The sequence below is a fragment of the Aspergillus fischeri genome, genomic scaffold, assembly GCF_000149645.3.
Source record: "Aspergillus fischeri NRRL 181 1099437636247 genomic scaffold, whole genome shotgun sequence".
Classification (NCBI taxonomy): Eukaryota; Fungi; Ascomycota; class Eurotiomycetes; order Eurotiales; family Aspergillaceae; genus Aspergillus; species Aspergillus fischeri.
The window spans coordinates 1,961,631-1,980,728 of NW_001509772.1; the positions used below are offsets into that span (position 1 = coordinate 1,961,631).

Sequence of the window (19,098 nt, forward strand, 5' to 3'; positions counted from 1 at the left end):
ATGGAACAAAGCGCGACAGACATCAATGGAGTAGTCGTTTCTTTTTCCTCCTGTATGTTCTTGGTCGCCCGAAGCCCTGCGTCTTCATTGTTCTGGTCTGCGGAGTGGAGTTACGCCATTGTTCGGAGAAATGATAGGATCGAAAAGAGCCAGCACGCAAGAATGCCGCAATGTTGACTATGTTATTTCAAATGTAGAGGGGCAAAGGGTGTAGGATCGAATGCGCAATTAGATGATATATAGGTTGTAAAGAAGAGAGGAGGAAGGACGGAATGGATGGATGGTTGTATCTCCAGTTTGTGGTGACTCAAAGTGGCCTTCCTTTTCGGGCGAGGGTAAAGTGCATAAAGTTGTTGTTCTTTTCGCTTCAACACGAATTGATTCTTGCCACGCTCAGTCAACGTTCGCACTGGACGGAGTACAGAATGTTGAATCTGAATTTCTGGTAATCGATTCGAAGAATATGGGGAAGCAAAGGAGGTAGTTGAGAGGAAAAAGCAAAGAAAGTCTTATTCTTTTCTCCTGGGAAGCTTCCACACCGTCGAGTAGATATACCGGGAATGGGATAATGAATGAATGAATATAATTGTCTTTGAAAGTAAAGCGTTAGACTAGTGATTCTTTATCCTCAATTATAACCTTTTTAGCAAATCCCCTCTGCAAAGTGATTCTCAGCAGTGACTGGTCCAAAGTGGCTCTACGTAGTTCTGTAGGTCAAAAGGTAGCCTTTATCTCCAGCTTTTGTGGCTCCACCCTGGCTGCTTATCAGAGCCATTACTGTAATATCAGTTAAATTATTATTATTACTCCCAGCCATGACCATGACCATGACCACCATGCGTCCATCGCCACCCCGCGCTAGGCGCTGCTTCCGTAGTTTTACAGTGGGGGTTATTCTAGTCTCCAGGAATAATAATAAATCCTGGATGATAATAACTAAGTCAGAATAAAATGATGCGTTATGACCCCCTCCCCAGCGCACGGTTCGAGGGAGCAGCTGACGGTGAATGGCTGGTCTTCCTGTTCATCCGCACTCCCCGCATTTTTTCTCTTTCCTCTCTGCTCGATTTGCAGGGTTTTGTAACTTTTGTGAGGTGGCTAGTCAGGCACCACACTTGCTTGCTATGAATCCATTTGCTGTTTCTCTCGCATACATACACATCCATCAATCAATCCTGCATGCGGTGTATTGTGGCAAGCCAATGTATGAGGCCTGGAGGAAGATGGGCTAACTGCTTGTCCTCCCCACCATTTTCCAAAAATCTTCTGGGAGGTACTGTGATGGACGACAAGCGACTCGCGGACTCTATCTGTTGGGAAAAAGCTCCGATAGCTTGGGAGATACGAAGTAGTTCTATTTAGCGAGACCATCACCAAAAAGGTCACCGTGACACAGTCATTTGAACAAGGTGGAGTCAGTGCTCTAGCAGTCAAACTTATTCCTCCTGAGTCCTATCTACTAGACTAACTACTCCGTACTACGTCTACTAATGGCGCCACCTTAATGCTTTAGACTGCATGAAAAATACTGTAGGCCGGCAACCAGGATGCATCCTGAACTGCCTACCTCCTCACTCAAGCTCACAGAAGTGACACAAACCGCTAAAACTCAATGCGCGATGCAGATGCAGCTGGACTGTCATATTTCCCAATCCAACCCAATCCCCGCACCTTTTGCGCTTGAAGCGCTTCAATCAGAATGTTTTTTTTTCCCTTGTTCAATCCGATCGTTGTTTCAACACTCCCTACGATTTGAGCTAACTAGCTAACTGCAAGGTTCGCACGGGCTTGCCGAGTCGGATGATCATTCCTCCCTAACCCTACGAACTGGTATCTTCCTGTCACTCGCATCAATGATACTTTGGTCTGGTCGGCGACTGGCCAATCATCCGACCCTTATGGGCGATCATCCGGTCCATCCCTGTTGTTGCTAGGAGTGCCAGGTGGGTGGTTCTGAGTCGTCTGCAAGAATTACAACCAACTGTCTGTCTAGCTATCCATCTCTGTCTTGCGACTCCAGATAGCATCCCCCCTTTGCGATTATCCTCCATTACCCCATTACTCCTCCAACGTGGCGCCATCGATGGCGAGTTTCAGCTCCCTTGGAGATGATGTAGCCGTGCAGATAGGGAAACGCGGCACCGTCACGGAGATAGGGGAAAAGGTGTCGGGAAATTCTCTCATTTGCATTTCTGCACTTGGCGTAGATCTCTTCATGTTTGTAGTCTCAAACATGGAAGCGATGTATCACGAGTTCTTTTTTTCGGAGTCCGTTCTTCTTTATTTAGATTCAGAGTGTTGATAGGAGCAGGATTACCCATGCTTCGATCGCCTCTCCTTGCCTTTTAACTGCAACCACAAAGTGATACTCCCGTCAAATGATTTCCTTTCAATGTAAATATGGTTCCCATTTCGTAGATACAACGTAACAACAAAGACTGCAAACGCCTGCAATGCATGAACCATCTCCGAATAAGTCGAGACAAGATCCCGGAAAAAGAGGTGTACGGATACGCGGATACGCTTTAATCATCATCGACTCTTGCGCGCTTCGACCCCCGATCCTCACGCTCGACTTCCTGGATCCCGTAGCGTTTCTGTCCGGCTCCCCCGGTTACGTCGGCGATCATGCTGTCGATGCCAAAGGGGTCTGTCGTGTCTTTTTCAAACTGAACGGGGCCGTCACGGGTCTGCGAGAAAGGATCAAGTCAGCTGAGTTGTTTGATTACACAGTGATAGTCCAAAGAGGTTTTCTATGAGAGGTAAAAAGGGAAAAGGGAATCTCACCTCAGCCTCAGCTGCGCCACGGAAACCTTCTTTGGCCTTGCCCAGAACCTCGAAGCGATTGGTTTTCTGAATTTTGCTCATCTCCCCTTCAGCTCCCTCTTCGTCATCCACATCCAGCTGAGCCCGAGGCCGGTAAATGCTGTTGATCGCGTCCTGCGCGGCAAACAACGGCTTATCGTAGGGATTATCCTCGTTGAACCCGGACTGCATGCCACTTGTCTGGTTAAAGAGCCGAGAGTCCCACATGGACTCGGATGTCTGGGTGGGCTTGGCCAACCCGAGCGCGACCTTCTCGGAGATATCACGGTTCTGCTCACGGGCCATCATCTGGATCCGTCGTTCCGTGCCCATGCGAGACTGGCGCAGCTGTCGCTCGGCGTCCTGGCGGCGCTCGCGACGAATGCGCTCACGCTCTCGGGCCGCGTCCTCGTCATCGCTGGGCGTGGCAGACCGCGAGTAAGCCGAGGGACTGCGGCTGACACTGCGCGTGTGTGACCGCGCACGAGAATCGTGACGGCTGCTTGCGGCTCGCTCCTCGCGAGCCTTCTGCGCCAGGGCGCGGAGATGCTCCTCCTTCTGAGCCTTCTCCTTCTCCGCCAGCTTCTGCTGCATCTGTGCGCGCAGCCGTACCTCCTCACGGGCATGTCGGTCTGCAGTAAACAGGGCCTCGGCAAACTGAGCGAACTTGTCGTTGATAGTAACATCCTGTAGTCCCCGTCCGTCCGCAGCGAGACGCTTGTCCAGCGGGACCGTGTAACCCTTGGGATTTTTCCAGTTCGACACGGGAGGTGGGATCCGCCATGCCTCCTGGTCTTCTGCCGTCAGCTTTCGAGGCGGAGAATGCATTACGGGCGGAGGTGGCGAGGGCGGGCCGCGGGGGATCTTCTTGTGCTTGAACTTGGGCGGCTCCATGGGATCCTGCTGTCTCTCGACGATTTTCATGATCCGATCGTTCTTCCGCGTAGTATCTCCCATCTGGTTGGCAGGCGTGTACCGGACAAACGTAGGCTCTGCCCTCCGACCACCCTTGACGTTCTTCGGCTTCTGCGCCGCCACAGCACCCTCGACCAGGCTCGCCAGCGCATTCTTGGTCTTCTCCATCTGCGCCTCGACCTCTTCCTCCGATGGACGGTCTAGCGAGATTTCTCCCATATCCACCCGCTGTCGGAGCGGAATCAGATCCTTGAAGGAAGCATGGACGATGCGGTTCTCGCTGTGACCCCGGCGGGCGATCGCGTCGTACTTGACTTTGCCCTCCGCGTCAACCTGCACCGCGAGCGCATTCGATGTCGACGCAGTACCCTTGCGGCCCATGTCGAGAGGATACTGCGCGACCAGGATCTCGGGGAACGCGCCACCGTCGCCGAAATCCTCAGGTGCTCGAGGTCGCCATCCTTCACGGTTGCCATATGGGGGAGGACCGGTTCTCTATACATCGTAAACCAAGATAGTCAGCACAAAAGTAAAATGAAACGTATTTCTGAAGCGTAGAGACGGATTAACCCACCCTCAAAACAATCTGACTTTGATCAATCTGGTCGGCGCCCACGATCCGCGGACCACGGGGCTGGGCATGTTGAGGCACCTCCTCATCCTCGCCGGTATATTTCGGCTTTGGTAAAGACTTAAAAAGTCCCTCTGCAACGGATGTCATTGTCGAAAGGGGGACACGGTGGAAAGGGTGAATGACGTTGATGGTCAAACTTTTGGATGGCGATGGTTGCTTTTCGTTTGGCGGCCAACAGGCGGAAGTGCGTGAGTGGTTCGTGTGGCTTGCCGTAGTAGCTGTCCTACATAGGAGTTTTCTCCTAAGTAGAGCCCAGGATAATCGAGAAAGGCATGACTGATAGCCAGAAGTTATAGGAATACTTATTTGATTATGCACTTGTATTCTTGTTGACAATTTCTATAACTATGTAATCGTGATATTGTACAATGTATCACACCAACAACACCAAGAACAAAGTGACTAGGCTCACAATCCCGTCCAAATAGGGATAGTGACATGTCTTATGGTACTCACTAAATGATACGGCCATATCGAAAAAGCCAAGTCTTGCGGCCTTGAGGGTGACGATGGTTTGAGCGGGGTAAGGGTGAAAAGAGGGGAGAAGAGGCGATGATTATAGGAGTAGAGACATTATAGAACAGAAAGTTGAGGGATCAAGCGAAATCATCAGATCAAGCAGATCAGACCTCGTTCAACCAACTAGATGTGTGCGCATAGGACATGCAATGCCCTCCGAATCGTTTGCTTCCACGAAATGCTCTTTTCCGCGATACGTATACCAAATCTTCAGCTTCTTCGGCAGAAGAGGCGCGGGATCGTAGAAGCCGAGAATTTGGAACTAATGAACGGTTAGTGAAGTCCATAGGAAAGTCACCGGATGATACTGACCTTGACTGTGTCCTTTGTTATCACCAGCTGGCCGTGGTCCACCAACGCAGCGACAGGAACCGTCACATCAGCGACCTCTAAATCTTTAGCGGCGTCAGCGCTGGGAGTTGTCCACCTCTTCGGCGACGGGTAATGGCCATATTCAGCTTTGGTGATGACCAGGCCACCTTGCTCTTCCTCCCTCGCTTGCCGACGGTGTACATGTTCGGCCATAAGTTCGATTGCCTGTTGGCTTTCTGCTTTGTTCTTCGGAATCAACCTCTTCAGCTGCCTATGCCGCCGAGCAATGGCGCGGCGGCGCTGCCTCCGTTCTCTCGGGCGGACGTATCCAAATTCTAGCGCGCAGTAAACCGCCCAGGGCAGGATAACTGCAAGCGCGGCGGCATCTGCATTAACAACATCCATGGGGCAGACCGCAACGGGGAGGGAGATCTTCTGCCCGAGTCTGCTCCAGGAGGCTGTCATGACGAGGCCACGGCCTCCTTGGACACCGACTCCGAACCCCACGCGGGTGAACCTGCCAACCTGGCGCGTGCCGGAGATGTTCCAGGCTAGGGACATGTCCATATTCACCGAGCTCCGGACTTCAACGCGCACAGACCGAGGCTCGCTCGCGGGCGGCAAGGAATAATGGCCCTCGGAGCTCCACTCGGAGCGAGCAAGCTCGCTGGCTGCCTTGCCATTGAAGATATTCCGAGCATAGGTGAAGGACAGTCCTGCTTCCTGAGGTGATGCAGTGACCACTGCCTGCCAAGACTCGGCAGCATTTGCCTCGCTGCGCGCCTTCCTGCGGATCTGTCTAAGTTCAGCATCCTCTTCATCATCATCCTCCTCCGCCGCCTGGTCCTCGTCGTCACCCAGCACAACTGTATTCCTGTTTTGTTTGGGAACGGACAAGAATCCCAGCTGGAATTGACTCGGCTGAGCAAAAGCAGTCATTGATATGGCCGACTCCGTATCGAGCCCAAGGTTGGCAATGGGACTGAATAAGACCTGCAACACACTTGGCCAGGAGATGGTACCACTGGACCAAGAGCAGAAGGCGTGCTTCCTCTCTCCAATCTCCTTTGTCACCTGCATTGCAAGTATAGGTGGCGTTTTCAGGATGGAGTTGGCGATAATGGCGCTTGTGTTGACCTGGAATGGTTTCGTCCCTGGAATCGGCTGAACTGCTGTGGCAATGGTTCCTTGCAACAGCGGAGTCGGCAGGAGTGCCGCGTTCAACGCAAAGGCCGAGTCTCGTAGAAACGCAAAAGGACGCTTGGCCAGAATCCCTTTCATGCTCGCGACATCTCCAAAGCGTTGGCTTATGCCGGCGCCCAGACTGATGTCTCTTCCTGCAATGAACAGGGGTAGAGGAACCTGCTGAACAGTTAGAGAACAGTCCAGCATGATTGCGAAAGACAGTACATCTCTGAACATACCGCTCGCGTCATCATCTCCCCATCTTCAAACTGAAATTGCATCTTACGAAAAGAGCGCCGGAGATTGCCAGAGATACCTGCATTGAACATAATCTCAGGCCCTTGAGCCTCCTGATATGAATTGACTTTCTGCTGAGTCGATCTGCCATCAGGCGCTTCGTCCTCATCCTCCTCCTCAGCCTCTTCTTTTCCGAAGAGAACCTCCGGCGAGGGAAGCGGCGCTTTGAACGAGTATCTGATAGCGTAGGAAGACAAACTGGGAGAGGGAATATGGATATACACCTCCCCGGCATCCTCGTCTACCTCAATCATGTTGGACGCATCGACCCCGAGAGTCAGCGAGCCCTGTTACCGTTCCACGGCATAGTCAGTACGACATCATGCAACAAACTAAGCAAGACAGCAAAGGGGAAAGAACCCACCCTACTCTGGACCAAACTATTCAGCACCTTCCTCTCCCGTCTCTTCATTGTCTCCAAAAACCACCCCCGAAACTCCTCCGGCGTCTGGGCCCTCACACCAATCTGACTCTCCGCCTCCCCACCCCTTCCCATCGCCCCTCCAGCTCCCCACTCCCTCCGCACCCCCTCCGCCCCAAGGAGATCATAAACAACCCTCTTCTTCGGGTCTAGCAGCGTCTCATACGCCTCCTGGATCCGCGCAAAGTGTCGCTCCGCAGCCTCCCGCAGCTCCGCAGGCTGCTTATCCGGGTGGAAGCTGAGCGTGAGATTGCGGTACGCGGAGCGGATCTCCGCATCGCTAGGGGCGGGAGTCCGGCGGAGGCCTAGCAAGGCGTAGTAGTCCTCTTCTTCGGCGGGGTAGGACATGATCATGCTGTAGTCTGCGTCTTCATTCAAGTCATCATTATTTCCGGAGGCGTATCTCGGCCGCCTGGGGTGTATATCATCGGTGTCCGCTCCCCCTCCTCCTAACCAGTCCTCGCTGCCGGAGGACATCGTAGCTGACGAAGCGCAGCGCAGCGCACGCCAGAACGTCTGACCGGATCTTGGATACGTGGGTAAGAATCGCGTGCACAGATTCCACTAGCGCGTCCAGCACCGGTAGTCCATTTTCTTATCTCGTGGAGAAACCGCAATTGTACTGCGTGACGCCTTGTGTCCGTTTTCCATTTATTTCTTTGCTTCGATGACGTCGGGAGAAAAACAGTGCACGGCGTTCCGGGATGCCGTTGCTCCGTCTCCGCTTTTGTTTTCGTCCTCATTCCTCCCTTCATCTTCATTATTTCATTCGTCCTATGTGGTATCATCAAATAAGATGCAACTCGTGTAAAGCTCATGTTCACGGAATGTAGCGGTGACATTTTCACATTTGGATTATCTCGTTAATATGAGCGTCTCGACATAGAGCTGAAGTCGAAGGTGGACTGATAAGTGGATGGGCCTGAAATCCGAATGGATACTGGCTGAAATCGACATTTGTGGCAAAAGGCAAGCTTGAGTGGTAGAACTGGACGTAGTTGATCTATTACATCTTCATATAGGGGTTCAAAACACGCCATGCGACCGCCATAATCAATGGTGCTTCTGGAAAAATGGATAGCTCAACTTTTGACGCCGACGGAGTAAAACTTGGCTGCAGTTCCCATTACTGTATTGAGTAAGGATCTCAGAACAAAAGGTGCGATCATCAGATCTACGAATCATCGAATACGGATATCCTAGGCAGAAATCGAGGTTAAGGCAAACTAGTGCTACTATCCTCCATGTCTTTGAATCAAGCGTTAGGTAGACATCAGATTCATCAATAGTATACATCATCAATGCGCACAGCACAACTACCCCAAGCCCTAGACATCGCTTAAAAATCGCTCAAACATGAATTTGGTACGCCTTTTGAAGCTGCCAAGATATAGGCCATCGAAATCGTCCACCAGATGGATATGTAATTTATAAATGGAGTCGTGTTCACCCGAGTATTGGTGACGAGAAAGAAAAAAGTCGTGTCTTTTAATACAAGGCGTAACAGTGCAAGGTGCATGGACGACGAGAAAGCAGAGTACAATGACCTCTTTCAGTCCGTTTCTCTGATCCAGAGTATATTGGATTCTGTCAATGAAGCGTCTTCCGGCCCCAAGGCGCTGAATAGTCTGTCATGGGGAAGAGCACCATAGAACAGATCATCGGTGATCGGGGACTGCTGCTTCTGGGTCCGGCTGTCCAAGGAATGACCCTTTGCAGCAAACACCATCTTCTGGTCCAGCTTGGTCGGGTCATGGAGGATTTCCATCAATGACTCCAGTCGAGCCTCGATAAGAGACACTAATGGTAGCGAACTCTCCCAAAAACGACCCAGCTCCTTGACGGCCTCAAGGCCACCTCTGATGAGCTTGACGCACTCAGGCATATCAGCTACCAGCCCAGCTGCACTAAGGATGTCGACTGCAGATAGGATCACATAACCTAGGAAAGGGTTAAGAATAGTCGCTTGCGAGGGTGCGGAGTCGATGGCCATTCGCGATGCGTCGTATTCACCCGTGTAATGTGCCAAAGCCAGAGCAATCCGCAGGGTCTCTGCCGCATGTGTCCTGGCCATGCGAACCTGCCTGCTCACAAACTCTGCGCGATAGTCGTGGCCAGGCGCATGCCTATTCAATTTCATCATTGTTGCATGATATAACAGATGTATCGAGAAAAACGGATCGGGATTCCTTGCCCGAAAGCTTCGCTCCATATTCAGGGTGCTGAATCTCAAATGTTCCGGCAGCCTGGCAACCCAAGCGTCTGCACGCTGGCAGATTGTGGTATAGAATTCCTCAAAAGGTGTAGTGGATGACTCCATCGGAACCAGTGATAAACGGAAGACGTGATCCGTTACCTCTCCCCAAAGAGATACCATTTCTATCAAGAGCGCCATGGCACTCAATTCCGAGAGCTCATCGTCGGTTGATGCGGGCGGCTGGTTGAGGAAGCTTTGAAAGTATGGTACAGTCGTATATTGCTGAGCCTCGAAGACTTCTTCGCGACAAGGCATTCTAAGATAAGCCGTCTGTGAGGGAATGAATGCTGAGGTTGACGAATAAAAACATGACAGGCGCTAGACAGGAAGACAAAAAATGGTTAGCTGGCGGTCAATGATCGAACTGCGGTGAATCTCAGGGGAATAGCACTCACATCCATCAAGAAAGCGACCCAGAATGTCCTACGACGGCATTCTATCAGGGCCTGGGGATGCAATCCATACTCGCAAACCCGATCGCGATCCACAATAACCCCTCCCAACTCAACGTTATACCGCAATCCACACACAGTTCGAACTGCAGCGCCAACTGCATCCCAGGACTTCTCTAGAGCACCGATGGCGTAATACCAAAGGCTCATGATAATCCTGGATTGTGCGAGCTGCAAAGAGAGGCTATGACGACTATGCTCCACGGCGTAGCGGGCCGTGCGTGAGGCCCTTTTCATGGCCGCAAGCCTGTCAGGCCGATCCGAGAAAATCGCTCCCAATGTCATCATTGAGTAAAGAAGCATTTTGTCCTCCAGCGACTTCGTATGACACGACCTTAACCACAAGAGGAAGCGCCTTCTGGGGAAGATATAATATAAGCTATCGTTCACATAAGTGAAATAGTTCTCGACGTAGTGAGTTGTGAGTTCCGCATCATTTTCGAAAGGATCGGTGTTCCACTCGTGCGCAAGGGGATCATGAGGGTCCAGATCTCTCATTTCCATCAGGATTTCAGTGTAATCAGGCGTAGCACGGGCTGAAATGCCTTCCACAGACCGTCGGTTCAGATCCTCAGCGCCAGTAGATGGTCTGCCGAGGCTCTGTCGTCTCGATCTGTAATGTGAATCCGAGTCCAAGATAGGTTCGTGGGCACTGTTGATGGCAGGGGGTGTAAGCATGGAGGCGTCAGACATTGGTGACTGTGAATTGGTGCCAGGTAGTGATGCAGAGCTTTCAGAAGCCCTTACGGCGGAGTAGATCGAGTTGGCAGAGCTAGAAGGGTGATGACCGACAAAGGAGGAGGAGGAGGAGTCTCTCGTGTCGTATCTGTTGCCATGCGTGTTGGCTTTCGCTGCTGCGCGGTGGCCTCGTGGTCTGTAGGGCCATTTTATCAGCGTCGAGATTCTCTTTGGGCAAACGAAAATACCTTGCGTCAGTCACTTACGCGCTCTCGAACCGGCACTCCCTTCCCGACTTCTGACATTGGTCGCACTTTGGCAGGTTAGGTTGGCACTTGATCTTCTTCTCCCGGCAGGTAAGGCAGGCTTGTGCTAATCTCTTTCGGGGCTTTCCAGCCTTAGTTACGCCCCAATTTGCATTCACAGGCACACCGTCAATGGTCTTGGGACAATGGGATCCATCAGCGTAGATGTAACACCAGCCTTCACCCTCTATATACCGCTCGTCGACCACGTGAGGACGGACTTGGGCCGTCTGTGGTTGATTTGCTGCCGCGCTTCCAATCTCGTGAGTCACGGGTAATGAATTCTCTTCCCTTATTTCTTTATCATGGCTCACACGACCCTGGGGTGCAAAGGGAGAGTGGTGCGCTTGTTGTTGTGGAACATCTGTACGAATGCCCGCATGTATACGAGCCTCATTTCCGGCTGTGTAGATGGACATCTGTGAGAGAGAAGGCAAATTCCCGGCCGTCGGCCGCGAGAAGCGGTCTGCGCGGGCCTCTGGTCTTCCTTGAGGTGTTCGTGGAACAAGACCAGTATCATGATGGCTCGCCGTATGGGGACTCTGACTGGGCTTGGGGCTTTCGCCCGTAGGATGGTAAAAACTGAACATCCGTGAGCGATGGGGTGACACCGATTGGCTGGAACGAGAGGATGGGGTCAACAGCTCGCTGACGGAAGGAAGCTGTTCATTCATGACTGGCTGATGTCCTTGAGCGTTTGAGCCGAGTCGGGAGTCTCCTTTCCCTTCCTGATTTCGCCGGGAAAGAAAGGGGTCTGTTCCAAACTGCAGAGACTCCATTGTGCGCGGTGGGGGAAGTTGGTAGGGATGGTTTCCAGATACTGGCTCGTTAGCTGAACGCTCTGGTTCCCTTTCCGGAGAGTTTCGGTCGGTAACAGGTAACATACGCCCGAAAGGTCCCACATAATAGGTCGACATGACGTTCATGAATGGAAAGCTGATCTCGAAGCAATCTAATGTAGAACGCCAGATAACATCAAGTCTTCCAGTGTCGATTTTGCGAGGATCTTGACGGCGGGGGGGAGGTAAGGAGAGAGGGCCGGCGGGCTGCGAGATTCGATCTTGGCTGTCCTGAAAGGAAGGATTCTCGAGAGTTATGAAGCAAGCGAGCGACAAGGGAACGGGTCTTGAATGAACGAAAGAAGGACGACGATAATGTTGGCTCTGGATACGGTCTCCTTCCCCCGGCTGCTCGTCTTGATATCTGATGAACAAGTATTTGTGTAATGGGCACAAGCTCTTTTCGAAAAATAACCCCCGCACAGCTTCTATGGCTTTGTCTTATCCTAGGAGACACAGTATCCTCTCAATCATCAACTGAACCAGATCCTCTGACTGCGAAGAGAAGCTTGCACGGAGCAATTTAATAACTCCTCAGAGTAAGGCAATGTCGACGATGCGGTTATATTATCCAACCGAGTATGCGCCACGAGAAGTCAAAGTAGAAAACCCACATGCAGGCGTTGGTAGGTGGGACAGGAAGAAGCACGAGGTGACGGATGCATCTAGATAGCCATGATCATTGTGCAAACGGACCTGAAACTTTCCTGGCGAAACGACTCCTCCATAGCAGGGTTGCTGCAGAATCTCCGTGGATCGTCCGGAACTTTGAGCAACAGTGCCGCAGAGGATGATATCGGATTGTGGGTCAGAATTACTTGCTCCAAGTGCATTCAAACCATACCCCAACCACTCTCTCAAAGCAGTGGTCAGGCCAGGGGACCGGGAGGATCGTCTTGGTAAATGGTATTAGGGTAGTATGGCTGTATGAAAGAAGCGTTGCCCAGCTGCACCTGGTGACAGGGGTTATAAAAAGAACAAAACACAACAGGAGGAGGAGAAAGAATAATGATTAGAGGAAGGAAAAGTCGTTTGTCGGTAGACTCCGTGTCCAAGCAGGACAGTGAGCGAGGAGCAATAATCGCAGCCGGAATGACCAGAGTGTCGGGATTTCTCTTGTGTTTCTTCTTAATTATCTTCTTTCTCTCTTTGCTCTATTTCCCGTTAGACTCTCCACTGTTTTCTTCCTTTCTTTTTTTTTATTTTTCTCTTTTCTTTACAAGTCTGCCCGGAGAGCCAAAGCCGTTGAGTCTTGGGAGCCGCTCATACGCACCCTCAATGACTAGGCTTCCTTGGGGTTGGTGAGGGAGATAACTACCACTGAAAGGAGTTAAAGAACCCTAAGTAGCAAGAAATAGCGTCTCCGCGGTAGATCTTGACGGGATGAGTCAGACGATGATTTGCTACAGGGAGTCCAGACGTAGAGAGTTGTAGTAGTGGCTCCGGGAAGGCTTTCTGTTGGTGCTGGAAAGGTGCACTGGTACAGGGTCCCCTGTAGAAGACCCAGGGTAGGGGAGCGGAGTAGACAAGCGAACGGAGGCGGAGGGGTGTCTTGAAAGAAAATGTCAACGAGGAAGAGCAGGGAAGAATTGCGCAATGAAAAAAACGAGTAGTGGAAATAGGAAAAAAAGAAAAAAGAAAAAGGTATTCCAGACAGTAGTTAGATAGACAAGAAATGGAAGGGGAAAGATAGGTGTCAGAGATGTGGTCGGAAAAGAAAGTGAGTGGAACGGGTACACTGTTCAGGCGGAGGGGGGGGAGCAACAGTCGGTTATTGTGGTACATCATTTCAGGTACAGTACAGAGTGATGAGGGATGTATAGCTCTTGTCTTTGTTAGTGCTAGGCCAGTCCAACTAATAGTGATAATAATAAATAATATTCTAGTTATCATTTCTGTTAGTCAAGGTATTCTCGTTGGTTGACGCAAATGCCTCCATACTTGAGAGATCACCCGAGACTTGTAAATATCTGGTCCTTGAAGGACAATCAGCTTGATGTTCGACTATTTCCCATCCCGAATATCGTCCCAGTGTTTGAATTCCAGGGGGAACAAGGTGGTGTTGGCAGATCAGACTGATGCTCAAAGATCCGCAGGGGTTCTCAAACACGTCGACAGGCTAGAGAGCAGTCGAGTTGAGATAAGACGTGTACTTGATTTGCAGATCTTGATCATGCAATTCACTGCGGAGTAACTCTCTATACCTAGTATTCCCATGACATGAATGTCTACGTAAGATGATCGTGTTCCTGTACCTTGAATATGGTAACCGTACGCGTGCCTACATCATTTATTGGGATACACTCCTTCTTGTTAGGTAGGTATCGAAGATTACAACTGCAGTCTATATCCTTCCATTTACAACATAACAGGATGAGAAGAGAGCCACCAAATGATCGCGTAATGTCAATTACTCTGCCCATTCCTTCAACAACCCAAGTAAGCAACATCTCCGATCCAGCATTTGCCTTCCGCAGAACGGAGTATCTAGAGTAGATACCTAATGAGCATCCTCATCCCCCAGGTGGAACTTAGTTACGAGCCTGTTCCTTGGGAACGGCAATTGTAAATAACTTTGTTCTTACTGCCGACTTGTCTTTACCATGCCGGACTGTCTTTTGGCTCAGGGCACGGCAGTTCAACTGTTCCTCTTCATTTGCAACTTACGATCCAAGCATCTTTCCACCGTCGACTCCATAGCTGTAACCTTGTGCGCCTATTACCTACGGAAGATGCAGCCCGTGGTAAGTGCCGAAGTGTGTAAGAGGATAGTTTCACCATGACATGGTCTGAGTGAGTGTTGATCCAATTTCACGCCACTGACTATGGAGGGAGGATCCATTATTTTCCACTGTATCGGCCGGACAGTGGCTTTCAGGTTTAATTGTTTGCTTTTGGATGGGGGGAAGAAATTCTGAACGTCGATGGAGCCGATGGGGAAGATCGAATCCTGAATCCATCGAGAACAGGAAGTGGTGCTCCGTAGCTCCTCGGCCAAATCAACCTATCCGGAATTAGGCTCTTAGCTGAGCCAGATGCCCACAGGCCTACAGGGCTTATCTTTAGACTGGACCCAGAGCTTTTTCAATCAGCCATTCGGCGAAATACCTCTCAAACCCACTGCCAAGTCTAGTATCGGGCAACCGTCGAAAGTGGGTTCAATCCAACTTTCGAAGAGTCCAAAGGTATTGAGAATTCGGAGTTGGGGTTTGGGCAAAGATCCTTGGCTCTCACTTATTTACTCACTGTTTAAACTGGCTGTTTCATGATTATTCACTGCCTCTGCGGAATAATCTCAGTCCTAACTCTGAGTATTAATGTACTTAGGTCTACGGCGCACATCCCGGAGAAAGCCCGGCTCTGAAGGCCAGGACGATCCGATCTGCGTGCCCGTCCGTCATGATATTCGGAATTTCCGGTCCATGTCCCGTCTCCAGTCTTCTTCAATCTCTTTTCTTTTCTTCCTTCTGTCTGAAATTTGACCAATCGTCATTGATTGATCTGACAGCATTATCTTAATAGCCTCAAACCACCAATCCTGGTTGCTGTGCACCGAGCCGCCATGATCATGATCGTCGTTCTCGGTGACGAATTCCGGGCGTGAGAGGCTCAAGGCTTCAGACTCCGAAGCCTCGACCGAACTCAAATGGGAGATGGAAACTCAGAAACAGACCAGAAGAAAACTAGCAGAACATCAAACGATCTGCCCAATCTGGATAAAGCACCGCTGCAACCAGCATTATTGGTGCGGTTAAGTCCACCAGATCCAGTTTTGCCGAACATATACCGAAATTTTCTAAGGACAGATGATCTTTTCTTCAAATGTGCACAATTGCACCCACAAAAGAACCATATATTCAAGCGAGTTCTGTTGATTTCGGCTTGAATATTATGGACATTCCATTATTATTGTCCGAATCCTAAGCTGAAAAGAGCGACATATTTCGCCAAGGATTATCTAACACAACGTCTCAATGCCACTGTATTTTCAATTAACACTTACGGAGTAGATCATGGACTGACTCCATTTGACTACTGCATCTGCCGCGCATATACTCGTGGTTAGCGGCAGCTGGTCTTCTCCATCTAGACTAGCAATCAATCTTAAAGGAGAATCATCTTGTCAATCTATTCTCCTCGAGCATGCCTTAATAAGGAGAGGAAATAACACCAGCGATTCGGAAGAATCGCAGCAAGCCTCATTCTGCTTCTTCTCCGAAGGGATCGACTAGCGCGCCAACGGTCTGAGACAGGAGTTTAACCATCTTTAGGGCAAGGTAATATGAACAGATACTGGCTAACTGGCAATAACAGGAGGTATTGTGCACCCGTCACTACGAATACCAGAGATAGTTGGTTTGGAATACTACGCGCATTCCGATCCTCGGCCGTAGGAATTTCAGCAGTGTCTACGGAGTAGAGTATCAAAGTACGCAAATCGCATATGCAGCCAGAAAACTTTCTTATCAAATAGATACCTCGACATAAATGGCGCAATCAATCTTTAATATATTATTAATATATACCTCAAGGTCAAGACACTTAGCCACCTGTTCAGTTCCTATAGATAGCCTAGAGCAATCTATATTTTAAAAGTTAAACCTTTGCCGAAAATGAGTCTAGTACTGTCCAGGCTTAATGTCAATATCGACTGGAACTAGATCATCAACTAACCAAGCGAGGTTACAGGTGTTGTTGTTATTCTTTTTGCCTCGCACTTTGCAGCAATTTACCAGAGTACGACCTCGGACTAGGCATAGTAATTTCACCGAATACTCGTATGAAGCGAGGCATCTTCCGCTGCCGCTGCGGAGCAATTACGGATATTTAAGGGAATAGTTTGAGCCTCGGATGCAGAATAATAACATTATCTGTTTGGGTAAAGAACAAGGGCAGATCTGATTACCTAGGTAGATGAGCCCTTACACGTGTGCTCGAGTCATGTCTGACCTAATTTAGAGAATTATAGCCCACAACGAACGAATAATACAAACTAATACTACATCCTTGATTGTCAATATCTACTACCTTATGGATCAGTGAGCAATGACTCTCCACCCCTGGTATGACCGGATAAGAGCAGATGGTTCTGAGGATCCTAGTACGTAGTAGCTACTGCCAAGTTCCAACATCCGCAGAATATCGATGCGCATGCACCTTGTCTGATCCTCGGCTCCGTTACCCCCACTAGCACCTAGCAGTTACTAGGGTCTAGGGACCACCAGTACTCCTGAGTCCTGACACCCATATGATCAAGGATCTTGGAGCTGTGCGCAGTGCTTTGCATATTGGCTAGATTTGCTAGACAGCAATCTAGGGGATTGACTAGATTGACTACCGCTGTTGCCGTCCAGGGTCCCGCATGCCTCCATTCCCGACACGGAAACTTCGCCTTTGCTCCATCGTGCCCAATTTGAATCCGATTCCTGCTGATCATTCACTTACAGTTTGCACCGTAACATTGCTGAGTGGTCTTTCATGATCGCAGAACCGTTGCCGACATCCCGACGGCGGATGGAGTCTCCCGTGCTTTGGCGCCACGCTGATGCACACATCTGCTGGTGATCGTACGGTAGCGTCGGTTCGAACCATGCAGGTTCCGAAGCCTCGCAAACTGCAACGCTCATGCAATGATACTTACGTCGTGACAGTTGATGCTATGCTACTGGTACTTCGCAGGAGCTATTATGTTGGTTCGTTCCTGATCCAAAGGATTTGTCAAAGCTTGATTCGAGCATCGGTTCTCCGTACTCAAGTCCGCTACTGTCTAGACCTCATCCCTGCAAGCAAACAGACTTTTCTCTCTCTCTGGGAGCATGTGAAAATGGCGACTGGACCGGGTTCTAACATGTATGAAGCAAGTACAACCATGGATTATCAAGTTTCACTGGAAGTACAAACTATGAACTCCCTTCGAGTTAGGGCCTCGGAGTCGTCTCTGGCAAGCAAATGGACGGCATCGCATTCATCTAGATCAGACCGACACTGAGACCTGATCGACAGACAGACCGAACCGAGCTTGACCAGAGCTAATCAGTGATCACTGACGGACAGTACCGTCAGGCGTCAGCTAGACACAGCCAGGGAATATTCAAGTGCCTCGCTATCTATCATAGTATCATCTAATATGCCGGGGTTTCGGACAAGTATCTAACCCAAGAGAGATGACAGACGTGCTGATCTCGCTCTCACCAAATCTGGTTCGGCCCCAGAGTTTGAGTTAATCCACGTATAAACTTACTCAGTCATAGCCAGCCTGAAACGGGTCCAGCTTGGCATCCAATGATCCAAAGCTCTTCTACCTAATCGTCTGTGGCCACTACTAGGTAAAGTAGCTGTCTATCTAGTCCGCCAACCAGCAGCCACTTAGACGTCTTGCCTCAACAAGCGACTACCATAATTGTCGTCATTGTCTCACAGCCAAATACTCTCCCCAGTCCCCATGGATATCCGCCCTCCAACAGCTCAACAACGACAGCATCTCGATGTAACATGAAAGATAGCATCCAGCCGGTAATATGCGATCTCTGAGAGAGCAATTTACCCGGAGCCAGCGAAAGTCGACAAGGATCCAGCACGGCTACAGACTACAGCAGACTAGATACATGCTAGTTAGTTACTCCGTAGTCCGTACATATGGGCCCATCAACCATATCCATTTGTGGCCAACTGCCCGGTGAGGCAAACCACATCTGTACCTAAGATCCATGCACATTGCATACGTCCGCAGCACTGGCACCGTCTAGTCTTCGGGCCCTTGTATCAGCTCCCTCAGCAAAGACGCAATGTGTCCGACGGCGCAGTTACTGTCAGTGTCAATGTCAATGTCAGCCAAAAACACGGACACATAAGCCGAACAAGCTGAGCTACGGCACGCACCACGACCTCCAAATCTCATCTCATCGGCAAGTAAGCCCGTAAGAGAAGGGAAAGCAAACGGTCAAGGCTGAATCTGAATTTGAAGCAACCGCAATCCCCAACCGTCGATCCGAAACCTACCCACCCAAGGTCTCTGACTGTGAGTCTGGACTCTATCTACCTTAGGTACTAAGCGTGAGCGTGCAGGCCAAACAAAACAAAAGAGAGGTAAATTAAATAGCCATCGGTACTTTTTCCGTCCCTGCACGAGCCAGGACAGAGCTCCAACGGCTACGCAGTCCCGAAGCAAACCGTCCAGACCAGACTCTGCCCTGGACTTTTTCTGTTAGTTATTACAATCGAACACAGACAGCCGCCAAGGGGCCACGATCCGAATCCGAATCCTCCTGTTAGCCCAGTCCGTCCTGAGGAGCCAGTCAGAACTCGGCATATATATTAACTTGTTAGTTATCCCAAACATCATCCTAGACAGACCTGACAAGCACAAAATAGAAAAGAAAAATTCGAAATAGGGAAAGGCGGGGCCACGGATCAGCGGTTGTACATATCCTGAGGTACAAGGATGCATGGTAAGTATTGTTTCTCTTGTGGTTATGAAGG

At 50.1% G+C, this 19,098-nt stretch overlaps 3 protein-coding genes across 3 annotated transcripts; all 3 read right to left on the reverse strand.

The window, feature by feature from the left end:
- Positions 1-2,525: 2,525 nt before the first annotated feature.
- Positions 2,526-4,441, reverse strand: NFIA_039060 (SKIP/SNW domain-containing protein; the record flags this gene model as incomplete). The annotated part of the gene is made up of 3 exons (XM_001266226.1): positions 2,526-2,690; positions 2,788-4,215; positions 4,295-4,441. 3 exons carry the CDS (start codon positions 4,439-4,441, stop codon positions 2,526-2,528), a joined length of 1,740 nt encoding a protein of 579 aa, XP_001266227.1.
- A 547-nt stretch (positions 4,442-4,988) lies between these two features.
- Positions 4,989-7,565, reverse strand: NFIA_039070 (J domain-containing protein; the record flags this gene model as incomplete). The annotated part of the gene is made up of 4 exons (XM_001266227.1): positions 4,989-5,135; positions 5,186-6,547; positions 6,610-6,954; positions 7,032-7,565. The coding sequence occupies 4 exons, from the start codon at positions 7,563-7,565 to the stop codon at positions 4,989-4,991; spliced, it is 2,388 nt and encodes a 795-aa protein (XP_001266228.1).
- Positions 7,566-8,640: 1,075 nt separating this feature from the next.
- NFIA_039080 (Zn(II)2Cys6 transcription factor) lies at positions 8,641-11,559 on the reverse strand (the record flags this gene model as incomplete). The annotated part of the gene is made up of 3 exons (XM_001266228.1): positions 8,641-9,601; positions 9,874-10,671; positions 10,742-11,559. The coding sequence occupies 3 exons, from the start codon at positions 11,557-11,559 to the stop codon at positions 8,641-8,643; spliced, it is 2,577 nt and encodes an 858-aa protein (XP_001266229.1).
- Positions 11,560-19,098: the final 7,539 nt, after the last annotated feature.